General features: G+C 35.6%; 1 protein-coding gene across 2 annotated transcripts; it reads right to left on the reverse strand.

Moving 5' to 3' along the window:
* Positions 1-1,268: 1,268 nt before the first annotated feature.
* PDLIM3 (PDZ and LIM domain 3) lies at positions 1,269-24,425 on the reverse strand. Of its 2 annotated transcripts, XM_036382752.2 has the most exons (8): positions 24,189-24,423; positions 18,813-18,964; positions 17,156-17,240; positions 11,275-11,342; positions 8,054-8,317; positions 5,400-5,527; positions 4,154-4,265; positions 1,269-3,276 (listed from the first exon to the last, which is right to left on the reverse strand). In XM_036382752.2, the coding sequence occupies exons 1-8, from the start codon at positions 24,279-24,281 to the stop codon at positions 3,087-3,089; spliced, it is 1,092 nt and encodes a 363-aa protein (XP_036238645.1). In that variant the 5' UTR covers positions 24,282-24,423; the 3' UTR covers positions 1,269-3,086. The 2 variants fall into 2 exon arrangements, with proteins under 2 accessions (XP_036238645.1, XP_036238646.1); XM_036382753.2 differs by lacking the exons at positions 8,054-8,317; positions 11,275-11,342 and adding an exon at positions 11,790-11,977 and having other exon boundaries at positions 24,189-24,425.
* Positions 24,426-25,946: the final 1,521 nt, after the last annotated feature.

Raw genomic sequence — 25,946 nt, forward strand, 5'->3', positions numbered from 1 at the left:
GGGTTTGCATTCAATAGCCCACTTCTGATCTGAACAGAAGTGTGAGTCTAATTTTTTAGGTGATGAAAGGTAGTTGAAAAAATGAAGGAAGCTATTTATTTGATGGGAAAAGCAGACTCTTTTAGCTACTCTAGAGTACTTTCTAAGATTTCAGATTTTTTTGCAAAACTGCATTATTTAAAAGACCAAAGGCATTTGTCTTGGAAGAATTGATTCAAAAGTAACATATAAATTAATTTATATATTTTCAGAAGTAATTCTTGGCTTCATCATTTGGAATACTGCAGTTTCTTATAAGTTTTTAATATCTCCCAGAACAGCCCTGATGTTTATGTAGCAGTAGCATAGCTAGGGAAAGCTTTTCCCACTTCTTGATCAACATCTGGAGAGTTGAGATGAAAAGCATATGAGGTCACACTTCTACCTTTTTCTCCAGCTAAAAATAAATGCCATGCCTGCCTTTGGCTTGTAATATATGTAAGAGTCCAAGCACAGCTGAGAGGCACAGTAGCATTAAGCTACCATCAGGATTGAGAGGCTACACTGTTCTGAAGCCAGCAGATACAGTGGGTAGACCTTTAGGTGGCCACCTTGTGTGCCAGGAACCAATGGCACCCTACTGAGATAAAGAATTCGACCTTGAGGATGCAACGAGAGAATTGGTGTATCTTCCTCTCACATTTAAAACTATATTCAGTTCTCCCAGAGTGAAGTGGCTGGGATGAGATTTCCTATTTTTCTCCTCTATCAGGATCAGAGATTTCAGAATCTGCATTAACTGAAATAAGGGTTGACTTGATGTTATAGTGTTGTACAGGTTTTCATCTAGGTCAGTACCTGCAATTAGATAGGCTTACCTTCTGATTCTATCAAAGCCACATCCAACTTCAAATCTCCCAAAATATCACTACAGGATGATGCAATACCACTGAACTTACCCCAGAGTTTCAGCATCAGGACATGTTCTATGACTTCTTGTGTCTGTATTTCCAAGAGTTTCCCCACATTTACAATTGGTGTGTTTGGTGTGTTAAAAAGAGTTTTGAGTCTTTAGTTTGGAAAGCACGCGATCTCATTCTGTTTTAGAAAGCCCTGGATGTGTACTCCAATGCCTAATATAAAAACTGTCTTTCATTCTTGCCAGGGATCTGATCAATCCAAAGCACACTGCTCTCTCCGACTGAAATCCAAACCTCTGTTGTTGTCAGGTCACTTGACACTCACACTTCCTCATTTTCCATACCAGATGAAAAGAAACACAGAATATGTATCATATGTAGTAGATTTATTTTTACTTTTAGTTACCTCACAAAGACATAAAAATTAAACAAACATTTGAAATAATGAATGACATTTTAAGTTTGTAAAAATAGACATTATGCACACTTTTATTTTCAAAAGGATTTTCAGATTTATGAGCTTTATCAATGAAAAAATATTAATACTACACATTTCCTCCATGATACCTGAGGAGCAGAATTATATTTTGTGCCCAAAAATAATTCAGGAAGTAACCTTGAAAAGGGTGCAACGCTTTTTTTTTTCAATCTCTGCTTTTGATATGGAAATGTAAGTAATAAATGCAGTGACACACACATTTTAAAACTTTTGAGTTCTGAAAAAATACTTTAAGACATTTTGAGAAGTCTTTGAAGATATGGACATTGTATTTAAATCTTTGGGACCTGTGAATTTTTAAAATAAATTTAAAGTATGTATAATTTATTTTGATTCCACATTCTACTTGTATTATAGGCTTACATTATAGAATGGGTAAAGTACATGAGATTGTTTGTCTCTGGGTTGTTAATTTTTTGCTAGTCTTGTGGACTTGATATAAAATTTTGGAGATTTTTCTACTTTAGAGCATGTTCAAAGTACCCCAATAAAGAATTTATGACTTGGTTTGATGTTTTCTAAAAGTGCTAAGTATGGTTTTCCCATTACGTGTGTTTATGTGGCTGGCACCTACCAGAAAACAATGTAGTCCTTGACAAGTTTCAGAAATTGATTACAAACCCATATTCCTTCAGCTTTTTGGTTTTTTATTCCTTAAGACTTCACCAGGCTTTTTAATAAAAGACCTTGCCTTTGCATATTTTAATTAACATTTTATTTTAAAGTTGTCCCAGCTTTAATTTATCAGCAATAAAGATATTGTGATGATATTTCCCCATTGTTTCTAGTACGGAAATTTAAATATGGAGATACAAACATCCACTATCATTTTCTGCAGAAAAGTTTTAAAATTTGTTTTCATTCTCAATTCACAATGAATTCACAATTCTTATTAGAGTGTGAGGTTCTTTTTCCAAAAAACAATTTATGTGTGTGCATGCCTTAGAACAATTTTCTGCAAAGTGATGTGAAAGTTGATATCATTTCAAAATCATTAAGACAATGTAGAACTTTTCCTTTGCTTCATACTAACCAGTCTTTATTATACTAACCATTTATTGTGTGACTTGACATTTATTTTTTATCACAGTTGCTGCATCAGAAAATTAAGGCACTATAACCCCAAATTCAGAGCAAAGTAAGCAAAACATGTTTGGGGCATACATTAATGATAGTTGAATAATAGCAGACATGAACAACTGCTTGTTTTGTACTAAACATGTAAAATTGCTGTTTTTCTAATCTGTCAAGTTTCTACATTTATAGCGGCCCAGCCTGTAAGACTTTGATGGCGTTGGTGTTTGCACAAATACCTAATTTAAGTTAAAAGTAATATCTTGCTTACAGCACTTATGTATATAATATATATATATATGTGTGTGTGTACATAATGCTGTAGCATTCACGTAATACCTCGGCTGTTTCACTTTTTGTGTTCTGGAGAGCTTTTTTAGTTTATACTTCCTTGAGTTATACTGACAGTTTCAAAACCAATATTTTAGCAGAATTTTGGTGGTATAATAATCTATTGCTGGCTAACAAGGACTTCTGCCTCTCTCAGAATCCCATAGGGAAAGGTTTAAAAGCTGCTACTTTGGATTTAGGCAGAAGTCTTGACACTCGTACTGCAGTTCTAAGCTGGTAAAGGCTTTTTGTGTGCATGCATACATTTGTGTGTTAACCTAGGACTAGCATTTGGGGTAAACCGTGACTGTTTCGTATCCCTCTGGTGGCCTCATGCGGGCGCGGGCGTGAGCTTCACAGTACAGCTGGCCCTCCACAAAGAAGTAGCCTTTTTGTTTCAGGTTGAGATCGCAGTCAGAGCACACAAAGCATTCCGGATGCCGGTATTTATCACGTGCCTTCACCACTGTCCCTCTATTTGGAAACAAGGAAAAGAAAAAAGCCCAATCAATGAATACGAATTCAAAATGAGAAAAGAAACTGCAGCAACCCGGATTATTAGAAGTTGTCTCTGCCGATGGCAGGGGGTTGGAACTAGAGGATCTTTAATGTCCCCCCCAACCCAAACCAATCTATGATACAAGGTATGTTCTAGGTATTTATTTTAAGGCTTTACAGTTGTTCATCTTGTGGTTTTAGAAACTACTATATAATTTAAGGTTGGATGTTGAGTTTGAGTAGGTGACATGAAATGCTGTAGAGTTGATCACATAGTTCACAAGCCCTGGAAAATGAAGAGTTTGAAGAAACATGTTGGTTTGGTTACAGGACAGAAAGCACAGCCTAACTTATCAAAAGGGTGACAAAATGACTTTCAAAACCACTTTGCTTTTTCTTCATGTGTGTGTTTTCTCAGTTCATCACTATCTGTGTTCTTTGCTGAAGTTAGTGATATCAATCAGGTAGAAATCTGATAGTTTTAAAACAGGACTATAGAGCTTTCTGAATACTCCCACTGGGTTGGGAAAAGGATGCTTTGCATTAGCAAGAAATTTTTGGGAATTCACAGCCTGACACAGCACAGCATGGGTAGCTGCTGCTTTCATTGTGTAATTGTTAATAATTGACTTGCAAAAGGTCCTGAGAAATCTCAATTAAAACCTCAGTGGTACTTACTCAAAACTTATATAATCTGTATTAAAATTGTTGAAGGTACAGGTTATAATTTGACATTTGGACAATATATTTTTATATCTCTATTCTCTAGCAGCACTTCTGTAGTTTCCAGTGGTGTTTGAGGATGACATGTGCTTGAGCTGGAGATTTCTAAAACGAAAAATAAACAACTTACAGAATCCCACTCCCACATTTGTCACACTGTGGCACTTTCTGGACACCAGGCATGGCAGTAGGTATCTTTGTTACAGGTGCTTTCACACTTCTTGTTCCCACAGGGCGCCCATCTGAGAAACAAAACAATCCTGTTATGTACAGGATAATATAAAAGCATCTGATGCAGTTAAGTACTTTTCTGCACTTTTCTGTACTTTCTGTACTGTCTGTACTCTTCTGGATGTTTTTACAGGCTTTCACTTACATGAACAAACAATGCAATCCCACTAGAAAAGTTTAGTAGGCCAGATTCCACCTCTTTGGAATCAGGAGAAATATTTTGTAAGCTGTAGCCAAAAGTAAGTCCAAAAGAGTTTGCATATGCAGTGCTCTCTGCCTCATGGACATCACCTAATTCTCTGAGAGTAGGTCTTGGATGTAGCAGAGAGGGAGGAGGATTGGACTTTAACACAGAAACATGACATAATCCAGACTTATTGTCAGAAATCTTCTTATTTATATAACTAACCGTACAACAATTTGGAAAGATTAGTAACATGATATCAATACAAAATAATAGCAAAATACAAGAAAATGCTAAGTAAAATCCCACAATGATATATATGTAGACAATTGGATGACTTTATTCCTTCTCCAGTAAATATTGATATATAAACATTAAAATTTAAAATATTACCTTTTAGGCTAATTTTGGTTCTATTTTGGTCTTTATGTTCTTTTTGCTCAATATAATAAACTTGCTGCCTTTAATAATTTTATTTTCAAAACTTCTTCATTTGAAGGAAATATGACTATAAATTATATTGTCTTCAGTTTTGATTTAGAATGAAGAGGAAATAAGATTTAAGGGGATTTCAGGATTAGTTTAAATTCCTTTTTTCCTGGATGTGGAAGAGAGTGTTTTCTTTCTTGGTGTCATGAGTATAAGCATCTTGTCCCAAAAATGCTCACAGAAAAAACTTCATGTTCAGTTCAAGTCAACTTTGGATATTAAAGATCTTAAAATCTGAGAGGAGATTCTGGAAAATGTGATCAGCACCTGCATTGTATTCACAGAGGAGACTGCTTGCTGTAGCAAGGAGGGGAAATGGCAGGAGACTGGTGTGGCGGCTATAAGGTCAGGAATTATTTGGGCTTTCAGGAATTCTTGTATCTCTAATCTTTCTTATTTTCTTCATGGATTCCCCCCTCCCACAAACATTTTGAAAGTATTTGAACAGGTAGAATATGTTGTTATTAACCACCTTCCTCGGAGACTAAATTCTGGAGCACCTTAAAGGAGCCAGACTGGCGTGGCTGACTGGGCTCCTCCTGGTTGGCGTGCAGCATCTTGTACACGTCAGACTGACACACTGAGTTGGGAGATGGGTCACTGTGTCAAAGAAGGAAGAGCAGATAAAAACAGTTTATCAAACATAACTCTAAAGCAATGTCTCTACCAGGCATAGAGTATGATTCAAGAAACAAACATAAAGACATGTTCCTACGACTATTGAGAAACTTTCTTCCCAGGTAGCATTGATTTATATGGCCTCTTTGATCTAAAAAGTAATGAAAATAATTAAATCAGTGCAACTGTTACAAAAATAAATCTAGAAACTCATTTACATATTTCCATAATTACTGTTTTGGCTCTACTGGCATTTGAGAAAAGGCCATTTAATCTCAAAGTAGTTTCATTCCAGTAATCATCTGCTGTATTACCAGGTGCTCTCTGCTATGGTATCCAGAAGTTCCCTTTTTGCAGCAGCTGCTCTCAAGAATGTTGTTAAAATCACAACTCATGCCTTTACATAAGGTCAGCCAAAACCTAACCAGTCAAATCTTTTGGGAGAACATGACTTCTAAGTTAGCTTGATCACTAGGTAACATGGTGATTATTTGGCTAAGAGAATTGTTATTTATTAAACATACAGAGATTACAAAAAAGGAGTGAAATAAATACTGCAAAATAGGAAACACTGTAAGGTGAATACTGAAAAATGGATGTTCTATTTCTTAATTTAATAAAAATAAAAGAGGATTTCTTTTGCAATGGCAGTGTTATAATAAAAATATAAAGCAATTTATTGCCCAAACAGGAGTTCATGGTTGAATCTCAAATGATCTGTGAAACAAAGATTTTACTGAGAATATTTTCAGAGGCATTTTAAACTCTGCTGAATATTTCAAATTGTTCATGATAAATGGCATCCTAAGTAGTCAAGAGGAAGAATAGAGGTCTGTAAGCACTGACAGGAATTAGACTGAGTATGTAGCATTTGTAAATTTCATGCACTTACTGGGGGTAATCAGAAGCATCCAAATTTACTTTGATGAAGTCTGTTATCTTACAGCTACACACGCAAATGTCCAGTTTAAATTTCCTGTTGCAACTGGCTTACTACTGTTCACGAAGAATTAGACTGGGTTTTTCTTTAAATGGTTTAGTTTGTTTCTCCAGGTAGCATCCAAGCTGCCAAATGGCCCAGTAAGAGCAGCAGCAGTTGGACAGTGACCCCTGTTGCTTAAGTGAATTTTTTGATCTTCATCAATCAGTAGATTTCTTTGAGCCATCTTTAAGCTGGTGAAAAAACTACCAGTTTCTCCTGTGAGCTTTTAATGAATAGAAGTAGTGTAGTTTTTACAATTCTTGGCAATGTTTAATTAAACCCCTGAATTCTCTCCTCTTTACTAAACTATTTATAAATATAAAGCAGGTGATAATGCAATTGCATACAGAAGGCAAAAACCCCAGACACAAATGTGTCATTTTACATTTCTTAATGTATTCATAGTGAAAACCATCCCACAGCAAGAGACATTTCAAACCTGCATAGAGAGAGTAGGCGATGTCACAGGCAGTGTGAAATCTGATTACTTTGGGCTTAATCCATTATTTCACAATAATGAAGCAGCAAATTTTTCTTTTATTGTTCTCTAATTGTTCTGATTGAGCATAAATATTTGAGCAATAGAGTAACTTCACTCTGAAAAGACTTCATTAACTACAGTTTTCATTAAATAGGATGAACCTAAATACTTTTATATAGATATGGATTTTTTGTTAGCAGCAGCCAAATTCAGCAAGGTGCTGAAGAAGGCTCATTGGTGCCAGTGATTATTCTTATTTAAAATATTAGTACTTAGCTTTATTTTATGCCATACATATTATGAATTATTAACTTAAGTACTGTTGTAAAACAGGAAAATAGGTCACTATTATGCAAAGGTAAAGATAAAGCAACCTAAGTGGTGAATTGTCTCCTAAAAAATGAATAGTGCTTTAAAATTTTTTATTGTATAATCATAATTGTTATCCATATACATAAGGTTCCTATCTGACTTTAGTTGTGCACTGAATAAATTCATAAGTCAGACAGGAATTGTAGGCCTACAGTCAATTCTGTCTCTTTTTATATGAGATTTAGTTGTACTGAATGAGTCTAGAATGGGAGTTAAGTATCTAGAATACTATAACCATCTATACTATTTCCTAATCTTCGTAACCTGAATTTCAACAGTAGATATAAATTTTGTTTATTATTATTTTATGAATTATTAATAAGATGAAAATTTAAAATCATTATTAGATAAATATAACAGTTGATTAAAAAGTTTTAAATTTTGGAGTGGTCAGTCAGGCAGTAGTCCAGGCAATATCATAGTTTTTATTTATTAGCTGCAATTCTAAGATTATTACTTATGAAAAATTTATTTGTACATTCTGAAGGACTCCTTTAATACTTTGGGTTAAAACCCAGAAATGACTAATATTTTAGTGAATATTGAATGGTTTTAAATTACTTGGTTTCTCTCTAACCGTTTTCCCCCTTTTCATAGGAACAGTGTGATACTATTTTTTTGGTATACTTTAAATTAGTGTATTTATAAATATTATAGATGCTGCTCTAATTACCTTATGACAGGTGTTTCCCCCAGAGCTGTAGAAACTTGGCCTTGCAGTGTTTCCATGATATTGTCATCTGAGTACAACTGCATAGGTGTGTTAAACTGGGCGTGTACAATCTTGACACCGGGAAGCTCCATTTCCAGGGGCACATTGGGGGCCATCTTAGACACCGCTTTCAGCTCCGTGGGGCAGATGGAGCTGACCGTGCTAATGGAAGAGGGGGTGCTGCGCCCACTGCCACAGTCCAGCCCCGAGGGAGTGCTGCATCCACTGTGTTCATGGCCACAGGGCAGGAAAGGGTGCAGTGTGCATGGGATTACAGAGAGTGAAGACAAAAGGACAGGGGTATGGTGATGTTAACAGCGCTGAAAAGCATAAGTGGAGCGAGCTCCGAAAAGCAAAATTACAGAAAGTAGAGAAAAGCAAAAGTACGTGTGGTTATTGATGATAGTTTTCCTATAAAAAGTATCAAGGCCAGTTATAAAGCAGTCCTCAAAATTCTGGCATGCATTTTCTTTAAAGATAGTAAAAATCCTTTGATAGATGAAATAATTCAGTATATAACATTATTTTACATTTTTAATGCTAGGTTTTATTGTGGAATAATGAAGCCTCCCTAAAATTCTCTGTTCTAAGTGAGTAATTCTCATAATCTATCAAAAGGGTAGGAGGCAAACTTTATGTAAGTTGTTCATGTCAGAGACAGAATAAACACCTGCAGCACTGGAAGAATCCTAGACACATCATTCCAGTTCTGTACCTCACAATTATCTCACTTCACTGCCAAAAAACTACTATGAAGTAGTGTAATACAATGAATGTGACATTTCCTAGTTTTACTTAAATTCTAGAGTAAAATATTTCTGTATCTTTTAAAACTAGTTTAAACAAATTAAAAAAAATATATTTGTTGATCATTGCAAAGAAGAAAAGTTAATAAAACATCCAGGCTTACTTTTGCTTTTCTAAATTACAGTGTTTCCAGTAGAATATAAAGTGGTCCTCCACAAAAGCAATGGGTTAATTCATAGAATTAGTCTTATGGCTTTTGAAGTAGATGTTACATATAATTTATATATAAAAAATAAGAGGTACACTTTTAAAAAATATTAGTGTTGCTTGACATGACTGAAGTAACTGTACACCAATTCAACATACCTGGAAAGAGATTAGCAAAAGAATGTGAATATTAGACCTGAAGTCTTTTTCAGTATCACTATTTTGAATACTTCAATCTTGTCTGCATGGTACCTCAGAGGATTTCTTTGTTAAGGGGTATTTCTTTGCTGTTGCTGTGTAACAGCACATAACCAATTCTTTCTACAGTCATTGGTTTGCATTTATGTGATATTCTGAGCTGTGGGACAATAAATGCTTCATCTCTGTCCTCCACCCTGATATCAGGGTTGTGGGTAGTTCTTTCCAAGCTGTGTAAACCTGGGACAATGCTCTGTTTCCCAGTTTGATAGTACAGAACTCTGCCCAGTAGCTACTCTTGGGAGAAGTAGAAAACCCAAAATTCTCTCTTTGATTCAAAGCAGAATTTGTGTAGGACCACTTTCTCAAAGTTTTAAAGGGAAATACACATTTTTTCATCAAAGATATGTCAAACAAAGGCATTCCTGAAATAGTAGGCAAGCCTTAATGCAAATATAGTTGTGCATCATCACCAGGCATGAGCCAGCCAAAAAATTCACACAGGGCAACATACATATTTGCAGTATTTTCTTTTAGAAGAAACAATACCACCCCATTATATCCTGCAGTAGAATAAGTTCTGTCAGTGCTAATAGTGTTAGTAAATGGAATGTAGCAGGAAAAGACTAGAAAAAGCACAACTGTCACTCTCACTACATGAAGCCAAAGTAATATTAAAACAGAATAAATTATAGGTAAAAAATAAATAGCATATAGTTATATATTAAAGACAATTTCCAGTTAGTTTCACCAGAGTGAAGTCCCAAATTCTGTCCAATGTCCAATCCATTAGCTCAAACCCACAGTCACAGTCATGTCTTCTTTTAGTCAGAGTCCTATTTAGCCTCTGCTATCTATTCTAAAGGGATATTTAGAGCTGAGGTGGTTTATTTTTTGCTGTGTTTAGCAGTGGATTAAGTCCAACTGATGAAAATTAGTAGAAAAACTGTAACTATCAAGGTTTTGTAGATGTAACACCCTCTGTCAAAGATTCTGCAGTTTGCAAGTGCAAACCTTCCCAGTGCTAGAATTCCAGACAGACCTTGCCCAACTGAAGTTCTTAAATTTGTTGCATTGCAGTTGGGGTAGTTTTTGCAGTTTATCTTCTTCACTTTTTATTCTGGTAAAAGGCCATTTACTTCAACATTGATGTCATTAAAAATACGACATCATTTTCATTTCTTAATTGTGAGATTAGGCTTTTGATACTCATTTGATTCTTCATAAATCTAGGCACTTGTAAAATGGTACCTAGTGGTCCCACATACTGCTACTGCTAGAAAGGAAAAAGGATCACATCACAATATATTTCATCCCTCAGGCCCTTTTGAGCTTCCTTGTGGTTTTAGCCACAGAGCTTGCATTGGTTTTGTCCCCTCTGTAATAATGAAAACAGTAGTGAGGAATTTCATCACCAGTTAAGACAGAGGTTTATTACACTAAAATAATGGATCTAAATACATAAGACTTTCTGCTTTGGAACTTTACATACCTGTGGCATCAGTTTTGCTACTTTTAGCTCAGCAGTAGGTTGTCCTCTGGAAAGAGGTCTGCTGAAATGCAAATTTGAAATCTCTGAAGGGCCTAGCTTAAAACTTTCTATCTTTAACTATCTTTTATTTATATGTAATATGCAATATATATGTACTATGTAGCTATGTTTTATTTAGCATGTTAACAAATTACACTGTGTTTGGTCAGAAGAAGATATCAGTGGCAAAGATCTGTAAGTGTACAATATCTGGTGCTGCGCTGTAAACTGAATCATGGCTGCAGTTACTTCAGACTCAGATGGTAGTGTAGATCTACTTTGCTTTGGAAAGAGAAATTGGAATTTCAAGCCTGAGTTCTGAAAGACAACCATTTAATTATTTTTGTTTGTTTGCTTTTAATTTCAGCATTAGACTGTCTAATACTGTAAGTAAATTTCAAATGCATCAGAATGCTTGGTTAATGTCAATGGTGAGTATCCATCCATTAAAAAAATAACACCATGCATCAAATCCAGCACAGCACTCAAAGTTTATAACCTGCTTCGGCCTGAGATTATGAAGGGTTTGGGCCGAATATTATGCTTGTGCTCAAAGTAGTTGATATCCTGTAAAGCAAAAAGAGATAAAATAGCTTTCTTTGGCCTACAAATCCTCATTCAGTCATAATGCTTTCTAGTTTAAACGTAGCTAACAATGTTTACAAATTTTAACCACGAAGCAACCATGTTTAGTTTGTTCATTCCCGGTGCTCAAAATACAATCACTGTAGTGTTCAGAAACATGCAGAGTAAAGTGCAGTTACAGGAGAGAAGGTTGGAGGGTAGTGTTGCAGCCCAAAGCAGAGGGCAAATTGTAGCTACCTGCAAGAAAGCTGAATGGATAGTTCTTGGTGTTGGAAAAAAATATTTCTTTGATCACCCTTTTTTTTGGATAATGAATAATCTCCTGAGTCTCAGAAAAAAACAGCAAGAGCTGGACTTTTAAATTGAAACCAGAACAGATAATGACATACCAGAAATGACGATGTATCGTAAGTAAATACCAATACTCACTTTTGAGCTGAGTTAGGAATGAGACCCCTCAGTTGTCCATGAAGCGCATCTTGAATATTGCCAGATGAATAGAGCCCAATTGGAGAGTTATAGGAGGAGCTCACTACCTGTCTTTTGTCATCAATATTTGCTGCTGCAACAAAAGGCTGGGCCCTTCTGTTGTGAGCTGTACCAATAGGCTTGAATTCCTGTACATGATAGGCAGACAAAACACACAGAGCTACAATGCACACCAAAGCTAGCAATGGGTAAATCTGACAACACCAGTTTTGTTAATAACTGCATTTTTACTTTTGCAACTCTGTTATTTTTTAACTGGTGCAGGCATATTATATTTTTCCATGAATTTTGTATGTCTTACTTGAGCCATACACATTAATTTGTCACCTCCAGGAAAACAGAAGGCTTAGAAGAAGTGGGAGGGATGAATATTATAGTGACCTTTCATATTGGTCCCCAGATTTGACACAGTTTACATTATTCTTATAAAACATCAAATGTATGCTTATCTTAATTTCTTTGCTTTAGTGCTAATCTCTAGCTTCTTCATTTTCACATTCTTCCAAAAGTATGATTTTATTGCAAGTGTCTTACCTAGAAAACACATAATTTTTAATGCTTATTTTAACTGAAATAAAATCTTGAACACACATCAGATTGAGGACATTCTTCTGAATGTATTTAATTTTTAAAGCATATCTGTGTATCAAAAATTTCACTGCTCTATAATTTAATGTGAAATCATCATAAATAAGTAAAACCCAGAAATGGGTAAATTTGAAAGCATTCTGCCTATGTACCCATATTCTGCCATATGTTTTTTGTCATTTACCAGGATAATTTCTTCAATTTGTGGAATTTGAAACGATAATGTCTGGAAATAAAATCTCTGATGGTTTATCAGATATCTTAATATGTCCTTCTGTAGTGGTTGGCCAGGAATGATAAAGACATTTGATGCATGAAAATTCACTTATTTGTGTTCTGCATATTTATTACAGTGTGCTTTGAGGCCCTTCCAGCTCAGGTCCAGTCCTAAGCCTCGGAAATAAGGACTTTGAAAAAAACTAATGTTTTCATCTGCCGAGGGTTTTTTCCCTTTTTCCATAGTGAGTGAAGGACATGAACTGCTGCAGTCCATCACCTTGTCCTGATGGCATGTGGCACTCTTTGGAAACAGTGCTGTGAGAAGAGAGCATTTGAACTTTCATCCATATGGAATAAAAAACTTTTGTTTCTAACAAAGAAGTTTCTACAACCTGAATTGGTCTTTTCCTTAGAAACTTGAACTTGCAATGTTCAGATAGCAGAGGTCATTAATACTTCAATTTTCATAGAAATTTTTTCCAGTTCTCCAGTTGTGTTTGGTATTGAGTACAATTGTTATACAACAGTTTAGGATCAGACTAAAGAAAAGTCATGGATATATAGAATATGCAACCAGAAAATGCAAACAGTAAAAAGCAGTTTTATTAAATGAAAATGTTGAGCAGCATTGCACTTTAAGAGGCTACTGAAAGCAGTAATCAGATAAATGAGCACAAAGCTTTTACTTGCAATTCCTTCTTTCTGCCTGATAGAACAGAGTTGCAGTTAATAAAAATGTATTAGTAAATGGAAATAATCTAATGGTTTAGGATCATGGCTACTTAATGAAAGATATTAATGTCAAAGTATTTAAAATTGATTCAAATCCATGTATGATACAAAACAAACAAAACCAACTGTGAACATTGTAATTTCATCCCCATATTTCATTTCTTATAGAGAAATGAAGATGTGGCACCATAACAACATGTTTACAATGTAACAGTTGTGAAACAACTTGCAGTTAGTGAGACTTAAATTCAACTTTCTTTATAACTCATCTATTAATATAAAATGTCAGTGACAGAACATACAGCAGCAAAAGTAGTCCAGCTCTTGTGTTTATTTGATATCGTTGAGTCAGTGAAAAGTCCTCTTTTAGTTCAAAAGCTAAATGAGAACTGGAAGTTGTTGAAATTTCAAAATAGGAATATTGGAGAATTACAGTACTTAATTTATTAATTATTTTTCCCAACTGACTGATTTTTTTGCAGGCCTAGCTACATTTTTGCATTGATACAGGTGTCAGGGATAGAAATAATGTAGCACCAAAAGCCTGTAGAAATGCATCTGTCACAGCTTATATGATGGCATTCCTTGGGGTAATTGCTGTGACAAAACACAAATGTGTACATTTTGGAGGTATCTTGTGACTAAGATCTTTATCTTTGAATGCTGTTAGAAAGAGGGGTAAGTCTTTAAAACTAGTCCAGCACAACTGTATTGTTTCAAAAGTTGATTATAAATGGTAATAGACTAATAACTTCTTAAAACAATGGGTTGTGTTTTTCTTAGATTTTTATACTTATCTACATGCATAATATAACTCCCAGGAATGCATAATCTCCTTCATGGCCAAAAGTCTAGTCTGACTGAACGTTTAAAGTTCAAAAGCAAAGGTAGAAGTAAGAAAGAAAAGTTCAAATAAAAACAATTAAAGAAATTGTGGCAATGAATACAAAATTATTTTCAATGAGGTTAAAGGGATCATAACAGAAAACATTTAGGAGTCATCAATCTTTTACATTGACAATACAGCAGAAAGCATTTTAAAAGTAATTTTATGATAAAATTTGCCATGTAATGGTTTTGTTTTCTCTTTCTACATATATTTGTTGAGAACCTTATGTTCTAAATTGCCTTTATGCAGAATACAATGTGATTGTACTAGTAATTCTTCAAGTGGTCTGCTATTTCCTATTATTTATCCATCACACTATAGGTTGCTCCAGTCTATCAAAATCAAGGTGGCTGTTTTTTTATGTGGGAATGTGTAGCTTTCAAGAATGACTCTCAGTCAGCCACTTAGTGCTGTGAATTAGAATTGTTGCCTCAGTTTCCTCTTCCCAGATTTAAAAATAGTGAGAATTTTTACTGTGCTCTGACAATTGCCTGTATCAGTCTCCAGGTACTTTTTGGGATATTCTCAGGCTAATATCTCAGGCTAAACCTTCACACTGTAGCAAACTTCTTAACTTCAGAAGTTTGCTACAGTGTGAAGGTTCCTTGTTCCATGCTGTATGTGGGCACAGTATTTAATTGTTTATCAGGTTTCACATAGCTATCTCCATGAATCTGTAGAATAATTCTCATTCATTGAAGATAAAGTAAGCATTCTTTGCCAAATATTTGGCCACATTGCTGAAAAATTTAAAATAGGGTTTCCATTCATTTGTAAGTATCTTTTATTAGCTTACAAACTTGAATTAGATACTTATTAAGAAGATTGTGTAAGTCATCATTTGTTATTGTTACTTAGTTGGCTCATAATGTATTTTAAATAACTGACTTCTCTTAATGTTCTTAGTGAATTTTAAAATGTCTATTTGATGAGAGTGAAAAAAATAGATACATTTATAAGATCTATGACCTTTTGAGTAATTTCAGTTATTATATATACATATAGAAGTCAGGGGTTTTCCATTTCTGCACACCAGTAAGTGTATGCAACACTTTTGGATAAAAGTTTTCTATATTTGAAGTAATACATTACTGCTTTTGCATTTTTCTCCATTTATCTTGGCTTCAGTGCCTATCTTTATTGTTAGAATTCAGCAAACTTTTAAAAGATTTGGACAGCACAGGTTGTAGTTGTGCAAAAATTTGTCATCTGAGATTCAAGAAACTTTTACTGTTTTCTATACTGCTGTGTCTTGTGATGTGACTAAATATGCTGTAAAATTTCATATTAAGTTCCAGCAATTGTAGAAAAATAGGCTATATGTATTTTTTATTCCACAGGCAGTGGTGGACACTCCGATGGAAGAATTCAATCTAAAATGTAAAACATTCCACAAATGATTTAGTATATTTGCTTGCAAGCATCGCGACTTTTTGGATGCCTAATATTTATGAAATATACTCAGTACTCCTGAACTTCCTAGGAATGAAAAAGAGATATACTAAATGAAAATTCTGGCTGTTTAATGTAGGAGAAACAGTTTTTCTGATTGCCCAATGGAGGCTGCTTTTCAATAGTCTGCCAAATAGCACTTAGTGAAATCTTGTGATCTATTTTTAAGGAACTGTCCTTTTTAGGAATGCAGCTTTCATGCAGAGGGATTGCTCTTGTGTCATGCATGCCTGCATGGTTTTCTCTAGCTTTTGTAGTGAATTTGTTCCATTGCTAGTCATCTAATGTGTATCCTAGCTCTTCCACAAGAATATGCATTTAAAATAGTTTTGTTTCTTCACTATAGTATTTCTGCTGCTGAAGAGGCTATATTATTTCTGATGGAGTTTGCTGTATCACTTAAAGTTTTAGATCAGAAAGAAGAGAGAGAAATGTATCACTGAAATGCTGTATTCATGTTTGGGAGCATCTCCGTGAAAACAGAATTGGTGGAAGTATTTGTTGCACAGGGTTTATTGAAATGGAATCTAGACTTACATTTTTTTTTTCCCTAGGATATCACAGAATAAATACTTTGACATATTTGCTTTGAGCCTGGCCTTCCAGGATCAGCAGAATATTCTTCCCTCCCTGCTCTTGAGATAACAGCAAATGTTTATGTAGGTTAAAGAGGAATGTAGGTTAAAGAGGAAAGAAATAAAGGATGAGTTGTAAGCAGTGGCTAGCTAATTTGCTATTAGCAATATGAAGGCTTTGACTGATAGTAGCTTTTCTTTTTTTGAGTTTGAAAAGAGAGATGGCTTTCAATTGATTGGATTTGCTTTAGTCATATACAATGATCAAGACTTTCCTAGTCAGAAGTGGTGAGTGATTTGCTTATTGACCTGTACATGGATCTTGTGTAAATATGTAAACTTCAGTTCTGTGGCATAGTATAAAAATGTGTGGAGGTAGAGAGATTCAGGATTTAAAGATCTCTCTGTTTAACTGACTACATCAAAATGAAGTTTGTGATCTGATGAGTTCATCACTTAGGTACTTGATATTTATTCTGAATGAAGAACTTCCACCTATGACGAAGAATCTCTAAAAGAGTTAAAGCAACTTGAACTGTATCAGAATAAGAGGACATCTTTTATTTCTATAATAAAACTGTGGTGATATGTAGACTCTTAAAGGAAAATGAGAATTTGTTGTAGCTTTTTAATGTTTTGTTTTGGTTACAGCTGAAAAATCAAAAACATTGAGTCAGATAAAATGGTGTTCCTGGATGTCATAATCATGGTGGTTCATATGAGCTTAAGCTGGCCAATTATGGATGAAGTTCTAGTTTTAGAAGTTCTAGAATTTTAATGACCACAAGAGAGATTTCTTTGAGTTTAAAAAGGCAAATGAAAATGTTTGGGTAACTTTTCAGAGTTCATACCTGAGGTTCAGCTTCCAAATTTATCTTGAAGGGATGTGCTTTGCCATCTTCTGAAACTTGTGGGGACCATAATTTAGTTCCTGCCCTAGAAAGAAAGTAAGAGAGGCAGAATTTAAATAATTTGAATTCCTATAGAGTTGTGTATGTCCCCATAAATTATAATGCAGCTTGTAAATCTGCAGGCCTTTTCTATGCTTTTTAATTATTTGACATAAAAATATGTCAATGATATGTAACTGATATCTATTAAATGTATTTACTTAAAAAAATTATGTATGCTATTAACAATGGGAAATAGGTTGTTAATAGTTATCAGATGCAAAAAGAAAGGGAGATTAGTGCCATTCTGATCAAGCTAACCAAAGTTTTTAGTTGCTAGTTTTTAATGGTTGCTAGAATTTATGTTGGGTCCTCAGAATATTTTATATGAATAATTGAATATATTAGTAATAAGCCTAAACATCAATTTCTTTTTTTTAAAGACCATAATTTCCGTGTCAAGCCTGCTTTTCAATGTTGAAGTGCAGTCTAAGTATTTGCAAGCGGAAATTGAAGTTGCACAGATGATTCTTTCACTCATGTAGGCAGAAGTAACAAACATGAAAATATCAGTTACAGTTCTGTTTTTATTGACAAAGTGAAATGTGTCAGCTAATTTTAAAGTAGGATAGTAGTAATGTTAAATATGAATCTGGTGCTGCTTGTTGTATATAGATTTATCACATCTTGAAACTGACTTCCCAGGATAGTTGTTAAATGGCATATCAATCTGTAGCAGAATATTGAATTAACAGAAGGAATTTCTAACTATGGTGTGTGCTCTAGTAATTCAACAACACTCCTTAAAAAAAAGGAAACACTTTTTTGTATTTCAAAAGAATTGTTGAAGTCAGCTACCATAAAGAGCTGTGCCTCCTTGAGAGCCTCAGGTTAATCAGCCCTTTCTTAGTTTTGGAGACAGCTGAAAGAGTGTGCCAAGTGATTCTGATTACAGGCTGAGCAAATTCAGCTGGAGATGTGAAGCTGCAGGTTGTTTGTCTTCCTGGCTCTAGTAGAGAGAAGTGAGCACAAAAGTTTCTGGATTACTGCAGTTCAGGTAAGACAGTGTTTCTCTGTTTTGTTTTGAACATTGCTTTGAGAATAATTTTTAGGCTTAATATGTTATGACCAAAGAGACTGATTGGCTTTAAACTTATGAAAGTGTGATGTGATGTTGTTTTCCCTAACTGGGATGATGCAGTGGCAGCTTCATATGTAGTTGGGAGAAGGAGGCAGTGACGAGCGCATGTGGCTGAGGGAGTGTTAGAGCAGAGAGGTCACTGAACAACTGACACTAGATGGGGGTTTTATTATTTCCCCAAAACGTGAAGAACTGCTTGCTTACTGACAGTAAACAGAAGACATGTGCAGTCAGCAGAATTACAGAATTACAGTATTACAGTGTGAATAACATGAGGGAAGCCGTTCTTTTTGTGCCTACAAAGATGGGTTCTGGGGAGTCTTGCTTGATCTGGAGTTTAAGAGGTAGGTCTGGTACTTGTAATTTTAAGGATCTTGGAAACTTCCTCAAACTATTTTAAATAGTTGCACCATATAATAATTGTACTGTTGATTGAGTAATATCTTCTTTCAGAAATTGGCAGATGTGTACACATACCTCTCTATTTTCAAAGAAAGCTGATGTGTAGCTGCTTTGATTCTCTCCTGGGCATCATTATGTGTCATGTTCTCTGTGCCTAGACCATCAATAGCTATAATAACATCACCAGGGCACAGGTTGGCGGCTGAAGCCTTGCTTCCAGGTGTAATCTGAAAAGACCAAAATGTAACTGCTTAATCACCATTCATGCCCAAAAATTGATAGAGAAAATAAACTTCATCACATTCCCCTATTTCCTATTGGACAGGGGAGGTACTTTGCCAAGGCTCTGCAGTTCTGTTGTCAGGAAACCATCTGAATGTTTTACTCATCATAACTCCGAATTAAAAAGAAATTATCTTCACCTTTCTGCATTAGTCTCTACTTTGGTTTCTGTAATTACTGTAACTCATCTTTAAATATTATTTCTCCGCTGCCATTGTAAATATAATTTGCTTGAAAAAAAAGTTATGTTTTCCCTTTAACAACACCAAGCAGTGGAAAAGCACTGGTATTAAATTGTGTTGCTGAACTCCTTAAAGTGCTTAGTTTTAAATCCCATGGCATTTAAGTACCAGTGGCCCTGATCCTTCATGGTGGTTTGTGTGGTGCAATTCATACCTTATGTACATGTACCACTATCTGTGACATTCACAGAAATAGCCCTAAACTTCTCTTTCTATGCTTGCTTTTTTCTTTTTTTGCCTAGCTGACAAACTTCTTTATGGTTGTGAAACTAATTGAAATGCAACATAATTTTGCTTTGAAATAACTATTGTAGAGAGGCCATGACCTTAGATGTTACTGAAGCTTGTTCTAGAATTACAGGCCTGTATTTGCAAGAGGTGACTTCTCCTGCCACCACAACACTTACAAATACCACATACACAAGAGGTCTTAGGTCACTGAGTGGGATTTCCGTCCCTTACGTATGTATTGCCATTTTGGGCAACTCTTGATTACCTAGACAGCAACATGAAATTGATGCCTGTAGCACATAAACTTCTGAAATTCAGCTCTCAAAGAGCAGAAGGGACAAGTTGGGTCATGCAAAGTAACATTAGCTGCCTGTTTGTAAGTAAATGAATCCCAGTGTGAAGGCAAAAAAAAGTCAATAAAGTCTTATTTCCAAATGTAATTCTTTTATCTGTGGTGTATATTAAATGAAAAAGCTATTGGAGAGAATTTTTCTCAGTATGGGTTGTGCTATAGTGAAAGTAAGTGTTGTCTTGACTGCAAAACATGCTATGGAGACGTTATTCAGCTGTGCTGTTTCACGGTTTTCTAGCAAAGGAAGAGAGTAAGCTGCCCAGTGTACTTCCAGCATGTTCTGAACCCCTGCTTTGGTGAAGCTGGCAGACTTGTCTCTGAAGGGGACACTACTGTCAGCATAAAAGCTAAATAGAAATTCTTTTTACTATGAGTTGCGCTGTATTAGTATTGAAATAATGGTAAAAATCAGTGAAGGGGAGTAGTTCTCTCCTCTTTCCATCTCCGCTAGGGCAGTCTAAATGATCAAAGAGATTGTTTTGTGAGCTCTTTTTCTGCATTCCCACATGTAAACTTATTTTTCATATCACTGCAACAAACTGCAATGCATGTGTTTTTATCAAGTCAGGCAAACTTTCCAAAGGGGTGCTTATGGCCAGCTTCAGACTTTTACACCCTCACCCTTCAAAAGAATGGACTAGTGTATTGTGTACTTAACAAAGTGTTCAGGTGCCTGAATAATCTCTTTGTATATGAATTGAGGAAGTTATAAAGTCTAAGTCTGAAATCTCTAAAATTGTCTACTTCTCAAACTTCAACAGCTGCAAGTGTAAATGATCAGCATTGAGACCACTTACACCACTATAATAAGACAGGGGTTAGAGGTATGATCATTCTTCTTCCTTCAACGTGGAATTGCTCCTGATTTGGCTTAGCAGGTTTGAATATCTCTGCAATGACAAACTGCAGCAGAATTCCTCGTGTTCCAATGTGACTGTTGATGCTTTAATACCTAACTGGGCAAGCCAACCATTCTTGGTTTCCTCTCAAGAGTAACTTAGCTTGTATAGCCCTTATGGAGGTTACCCTGCAGCTTATGTGTTTTACACGTCACAACAAATCATCTGCTGTACCTGTGACATACTGCAGCAAAGCCCTGAGATAGTGATCCTGCCTTATAAAGTAGTGTGTCTGCCTAGCACAGTACATTCCCCTGCAGCTCTGCTGCTAGCAGAACATGCCCTGCTCCCTGTTGCTCCTAAATCCCTTGGATTTTGTAAGTTGTCAGCAGCTGCAGTGATACCACATAGATGTTTGAATGGGGTTACCATCGTTTGGTAGGAGCAAGGAGGGAAAGGCACAGGAGTCTGTATTTCCTATTCCTTGGCTGAACTGATCATTGCCAAGCTCCTGAGATGTCCCTTGGGCCTTAACACCTTGATGGGGGTTCTGAGCTCTACATGCCAGGCCTGCTAGGCTGCAGAGCAGGCACCTGCCCTGCAGACTACATTTAGTAGGAAGGGACCACGTTGTGCAGTGCAAGATATCATGGGTATGATATTGATATTGTTCTTTGTATTGACATGATATTGACATAATTTAAGTGGTGCTGTTTCTTAAGGACTTATTAGTGACACATTATCTGTGTATTTTGAACACTTAGAGTTGTGTTGTGACAGTAGTGCTTTTGCTTGCTCACCCTGGCTTCATGAGGTAGATTCTAGTCTTGCTTTGGGAAATTTTTGCCTTGCTCTTCAGGCCATGTCTGCATGGTATGCCTGTTACTCCTGTATCCTGGGCATCTTGGATTTGGATAAATACAAAAATATGTGTTGGTCATTCAGATGTTACAGACTATTTAGCCACATGAGGGTCAAATGTCTCCAAGGAAACTCTGAAAAAATTTCTCTACATCTGATAATAGACTTGTAAAGCTTATCACCTTACACCATCATAAATATTTCAGGCTCTGTGTTTTTTGAAGAGCGCTATGAATGTCTAGAAGACAGAGTGGCTAAACATAAAATTGAGTTAATGTGAATACTTGCACTGTGATTGGTAAAGGTCTATCAAATAAAATAGAACTTAAATCTAGAGTTGATAATATTTTACCATTCTCTCCAAACTGCACAAGTTTCAATTGTTCCTGTAATGTTTCATTACTGCAATTTCTTTGCATCTGTACAAAGTTCCAAGTATTCTAATGTTTTCAATCTTTGTAGTTAATTTATTGTTTTTGACAATAATAGAATTTGAATATGTTGATTTTTACTCCCCTCCTGTGTTTCCTCTCTCCCAGTGATCATGGCCTGTAGTTTTTCATTTGCTTGAAACAGTCAAAACAACAGAACAATTTTCACATGATCTTTTGAAGTGACATCTGTTCTTTAGACAGGTGGATAATGATCTCTTATGCCGTCTGTCTCTCTTGACAAGTCCTGATAAAAGCTGTCTCATGTTGAACAAGGACTTAGCCAACCAATCTTAACACCTGTCCAATTATTTTATTCAGAAAATATTTAAAAATAATTTCTATTTATTTAGTTTTCTTGTCAGGACAGTTAAACCTAGTGTGAATGGGCTGCTTATGATAACCTTTACAAAAGGAACACCTAGACCCCAAGAGGCAAGACTGGTGAATCTTTTGAAATGCTCTCTATTTCTTAAGGGGTATTGCATGAATACTTAATGAGGGACTCTTCTAAATGTATGCAGTGGCAACAAAAATACTAACTTTAAACAAATTTACTGTTAATATTCTTAAACCTGAGCTAAGCAAATGTAACATTTTTTCCTATATATGTGTATTTTTATATATAGCTATATTTAATTGTACTACTTGAAACGTGATTTTGAGCATTTCTGCAATGGCTTATGTCTAGTGAGGCATTTGGTAGGTATGAGTCAACTGCAAAGTAATTTATTCTTTAGAAAGTTATATTTATAGTAACATCCTTTGTTATTGCAGTTTTAAACTTCATTGCACTTAATCTAAACACAAAGAAAATACAAACCAGACACCGCTAAAATATTTTTCATTAGAGATAATGGAAACTATTTTTCTTTTAGAGGCCCATAAAAGGCAAGGAAGGCCCCAAAACATCCAGAGATTTTTTTTTTTAAATTCAATGTTTCTGTCTCCTCTTTCTCCAAAGGCTTTGCTATATTCTAGGTGTAGTTGTTATGTAGCTTCATTCAGTCAAATAATAGCTTTTAAATTTACTCTATTTAAAAGAAATAGTTTTTTAATGCTTTTATAAACCTGGAATGAATCACTAGGTTAATTTTTACTAGTTACTATGTGAAAAGATGGTCCTTAAACTTTCTATTGATTCTTGTTTGGAAGCATATTTACTGCAAGATATCACTAGTGGTATCCATCCTCAAGGCTTTTGACATATACTCAATACCAGGCAATGTGTATATAGTGAGTTGTAGTGTAGGGCTTAAAAAAAAACCAAAACCCAGAAAAAATGAAACAAAAAACCCCCGTAGCAATTAGGAGGCTCGTGGAACACGTATTTGGTGTGTCTAAGGTCCTGAAATGCAGCAGAAATATAAGGAGAATGAATTATAGTCTGCTGGTCATTGAACGCAATTTTGAAAATACAGAAATTCTCAAAATATGTACCCTGTATTTTGAGCACATCCACATCTGTAGATGCAGGGCAGCTGACAGTGTGTTGTATTGATGAGTCACTGGTTTCTTATATTGTAGCTCATATCTCAAAATCCATGAAAAAGAATCAAGGCTCAAATTCTTGCCATTTATTGGGGGAGGGAGGGCAAGGTAAACTTTTAGTTTCTAAATATGACAAAACCCGCCAAATAACCCACCCTATTTCATATGCAGGACTGGATAACTTTCTAATAACTCACTTTTTTAACATTCATGAAAGTGAAAACTTTTCGATGTGTAAAAACAGTTATTGTTGCCTTTGCTGGCAATAAACAGAACTTGGTTTAATTAAATAAGAGTCAGATTAATCTGCAAAGCACAAACTGCCAGGCATGAGGAGCTGCTGCCAAGCAGTTTTCTCCCCTAGTGATCAGAGAGGCTAGTTGTGGAAAGCATAAAAGTGAGGTCTTGCTTTTAGTTGGTTTAAATGTAATTTTGAAAGCCTAGGAAATAATGCCAGAGTTGTTCTGCTGCCAACGCACTTGAATTTAATTTTGACACCTAAGTAGAAGTACAGTTAAAGTCTCTTAGACCAATCACAGAAACATGTCACACAAAACTTGTAAAAACTCTTAGTATTCAGCTGGCTTTCCTCAGAACTAGCAGCTACTTTTTTATTAGCTCACAGCTTTGTCTGCATCTCTGAACTCCAGAAAAGTAAAAGACAAAAATCTACAGCAACTATTAAATGGAATAAGTAGAAAGGAAATTGAAAGAGTACATACCCTGGTTATGATTAAGGGTTGGTTAAAATCTATTCCTCCTGAGAGCCTGAATCCCCAGGGTGATGGTCCTTGGAGAACAACATTTTGTGGCATTGTGGATGGATTTTCCTTGTTACTGTTCTCTTTTCCTTGGGTCTGTGTGAGGAGCTGAGCTGTAGGAGGAAGGCTGCTGTCAGCAGAGCACCTGCCAGACAGGGCAGCCGACCTTTTATACCTCCTAAGAAGTTTTACTCATTCCAAAGCTGTGGGCACTGCACTTTATCCCTGCTCTTTGGGTGACGTCAGCCAGTCCCTCGGCTTCTCCACCCACAGAGGGGAGTATCAAACTCGGACAAATAAAGCTTGAATGCTGGAAAGTTTACAACAAATGCATCAACTTTATCTGCTGCTTCAGCGTCCCCCTCAGCCCGACAATCAGTAAGCTTCAGGATGCAGCGTCCTGGTTTCTTAAAGCAACCTTGTTGCTCACTTGATATCTCGCTGTTTATGTTGCTGGTGTTTGATTCAGCTTTGCAATGCAGTGCTTTGATTTTGTACATTACTCTGGTTCATGTAAACAGAAGTACTAAAAAGGAGATTTCCCTCTCTAGGTCTTGTTTCACATCTTGTCTTATTTGTAATGTAACAGGGTATAGCGTTAAAAAGTCCTTCCAACCCTTCAGCTGCATTTTTTTAGATAGTCACTTGAGACCATGGCATGCACCAGTCCTAATGCCTTGAAAAATCTGGACTGACGTCATACATATTTCTCATACTGTAGAAGAGAAATGCGGTATTAGGTGATGATGTCTTTTTCCCTTTGTACAAATCTTAGCTTTTTAAAGACAGTTGTCCTTTGCTTGTGACTTGCTAGTAAATAGTAGTGTTCATCAGAGGTTTTTGTAACTGTGTTCTTGTCAAGAATATTTGAAAGATATCCTCTGTTATTAAAGTCTAATTCACATCCTGATCAGAATGAAACACATAGTAGTGACTCTTTGAAAGTAAACCATCAGAAAGGGTATCTGTATCACAAAGAGCTTGCAGGGTGTCAGTCAGCTGGTGGGGGCACAGCTTTCATTAGGAATGTGAAGGAAGATAGGCACATTTAAAGAAATAAGGCAGGTGTTTAGGTTAGTGGTGTATCAGTCTTGGTGACTGAAATACTTTTGTGTATTTTGAAGTTGAAGAAAAATCCTCTCATTCTTTCTGAGTGGTGTACACACTCTGGTATGTCCTAACATTTTGAGATTGGTTCAGTATATATACCTTCAAAATATTGCCACTATATAGTTCATCCTGGCAGAGTACACTGTGTGTGTTCAAGGTCAGAACTTATCACCAAGTAGTACTTCAGTTTTTTACCTTTTATCCTCTTCCATGATTATCTGTTTTGAGTGAAAACACCTTGCATATTTGGTACTCTTTTGTTTTCACTCCTCTTCTGCTAGTGAATCATGTAGTGTGTTTTGATTTGTAGTGGGAAATGAATAAGATATTAGATGTATTTATTTAAAGAGTTCTTTCCTGTGCAATTTGCATTATCTTTTTCTCTGAACACTGGCAATGTCAAATATTAGATTGCAAATCCTGCAATGCACTTCAATAGAAAATGATTCTGAAATATAGGAATTTCAGTGTCAGGTCAAACAGTATAATCAGGCTCTGAGTTTCCTGTGTCAAAAATTATGCTTGTATAATAACTTGTCCACTGGGGAAATTCCTTCCAAGTTCCCATTCTTAAGTTACTGATTTATATCTTAATGTGCAGGTTTACTT

Source organism: Molothrus ater, chromosome 4 (assembly GCF_012460135.2).
Source record: "Molothrus ater isolate BHLD 08-10-18 breed brown headed cowbird chromosome 4, BPBGC_Mater_1.1, whole genome shotgun sequence".
NCBI lineage: Eukaryota > Metazoa > Chordata > Aves > Passeriformes > Icteridae > Molothrus > Molothrus ater.

Excerpts from the sequence above, each read along its gene's own strand:
- PDLIM3 (XM_036382752.2), bottom strand. The coding sequence starts at position 24,281 with ATGCCACAAAATGTTGTTCTCCAAGGACCATCACCCTGGGGATTCAGG. Across the intron at positions 4,266-5,399 it reads GAATTTAGTCTCCGAGGAAG|ATGGGCGCCCTGTGGGAACA; the intron begins GTGGTTAATAAC and ends TTTGTTTCTCAG. Across the intron at positions 3,277-4,153 it reads AAATGTGGGAGTGGGATTCT|AGGGACAGTGGTGAAGGCAC; the intron begins GTAAGTTGTTTA and ends GTTTCCAAATAG.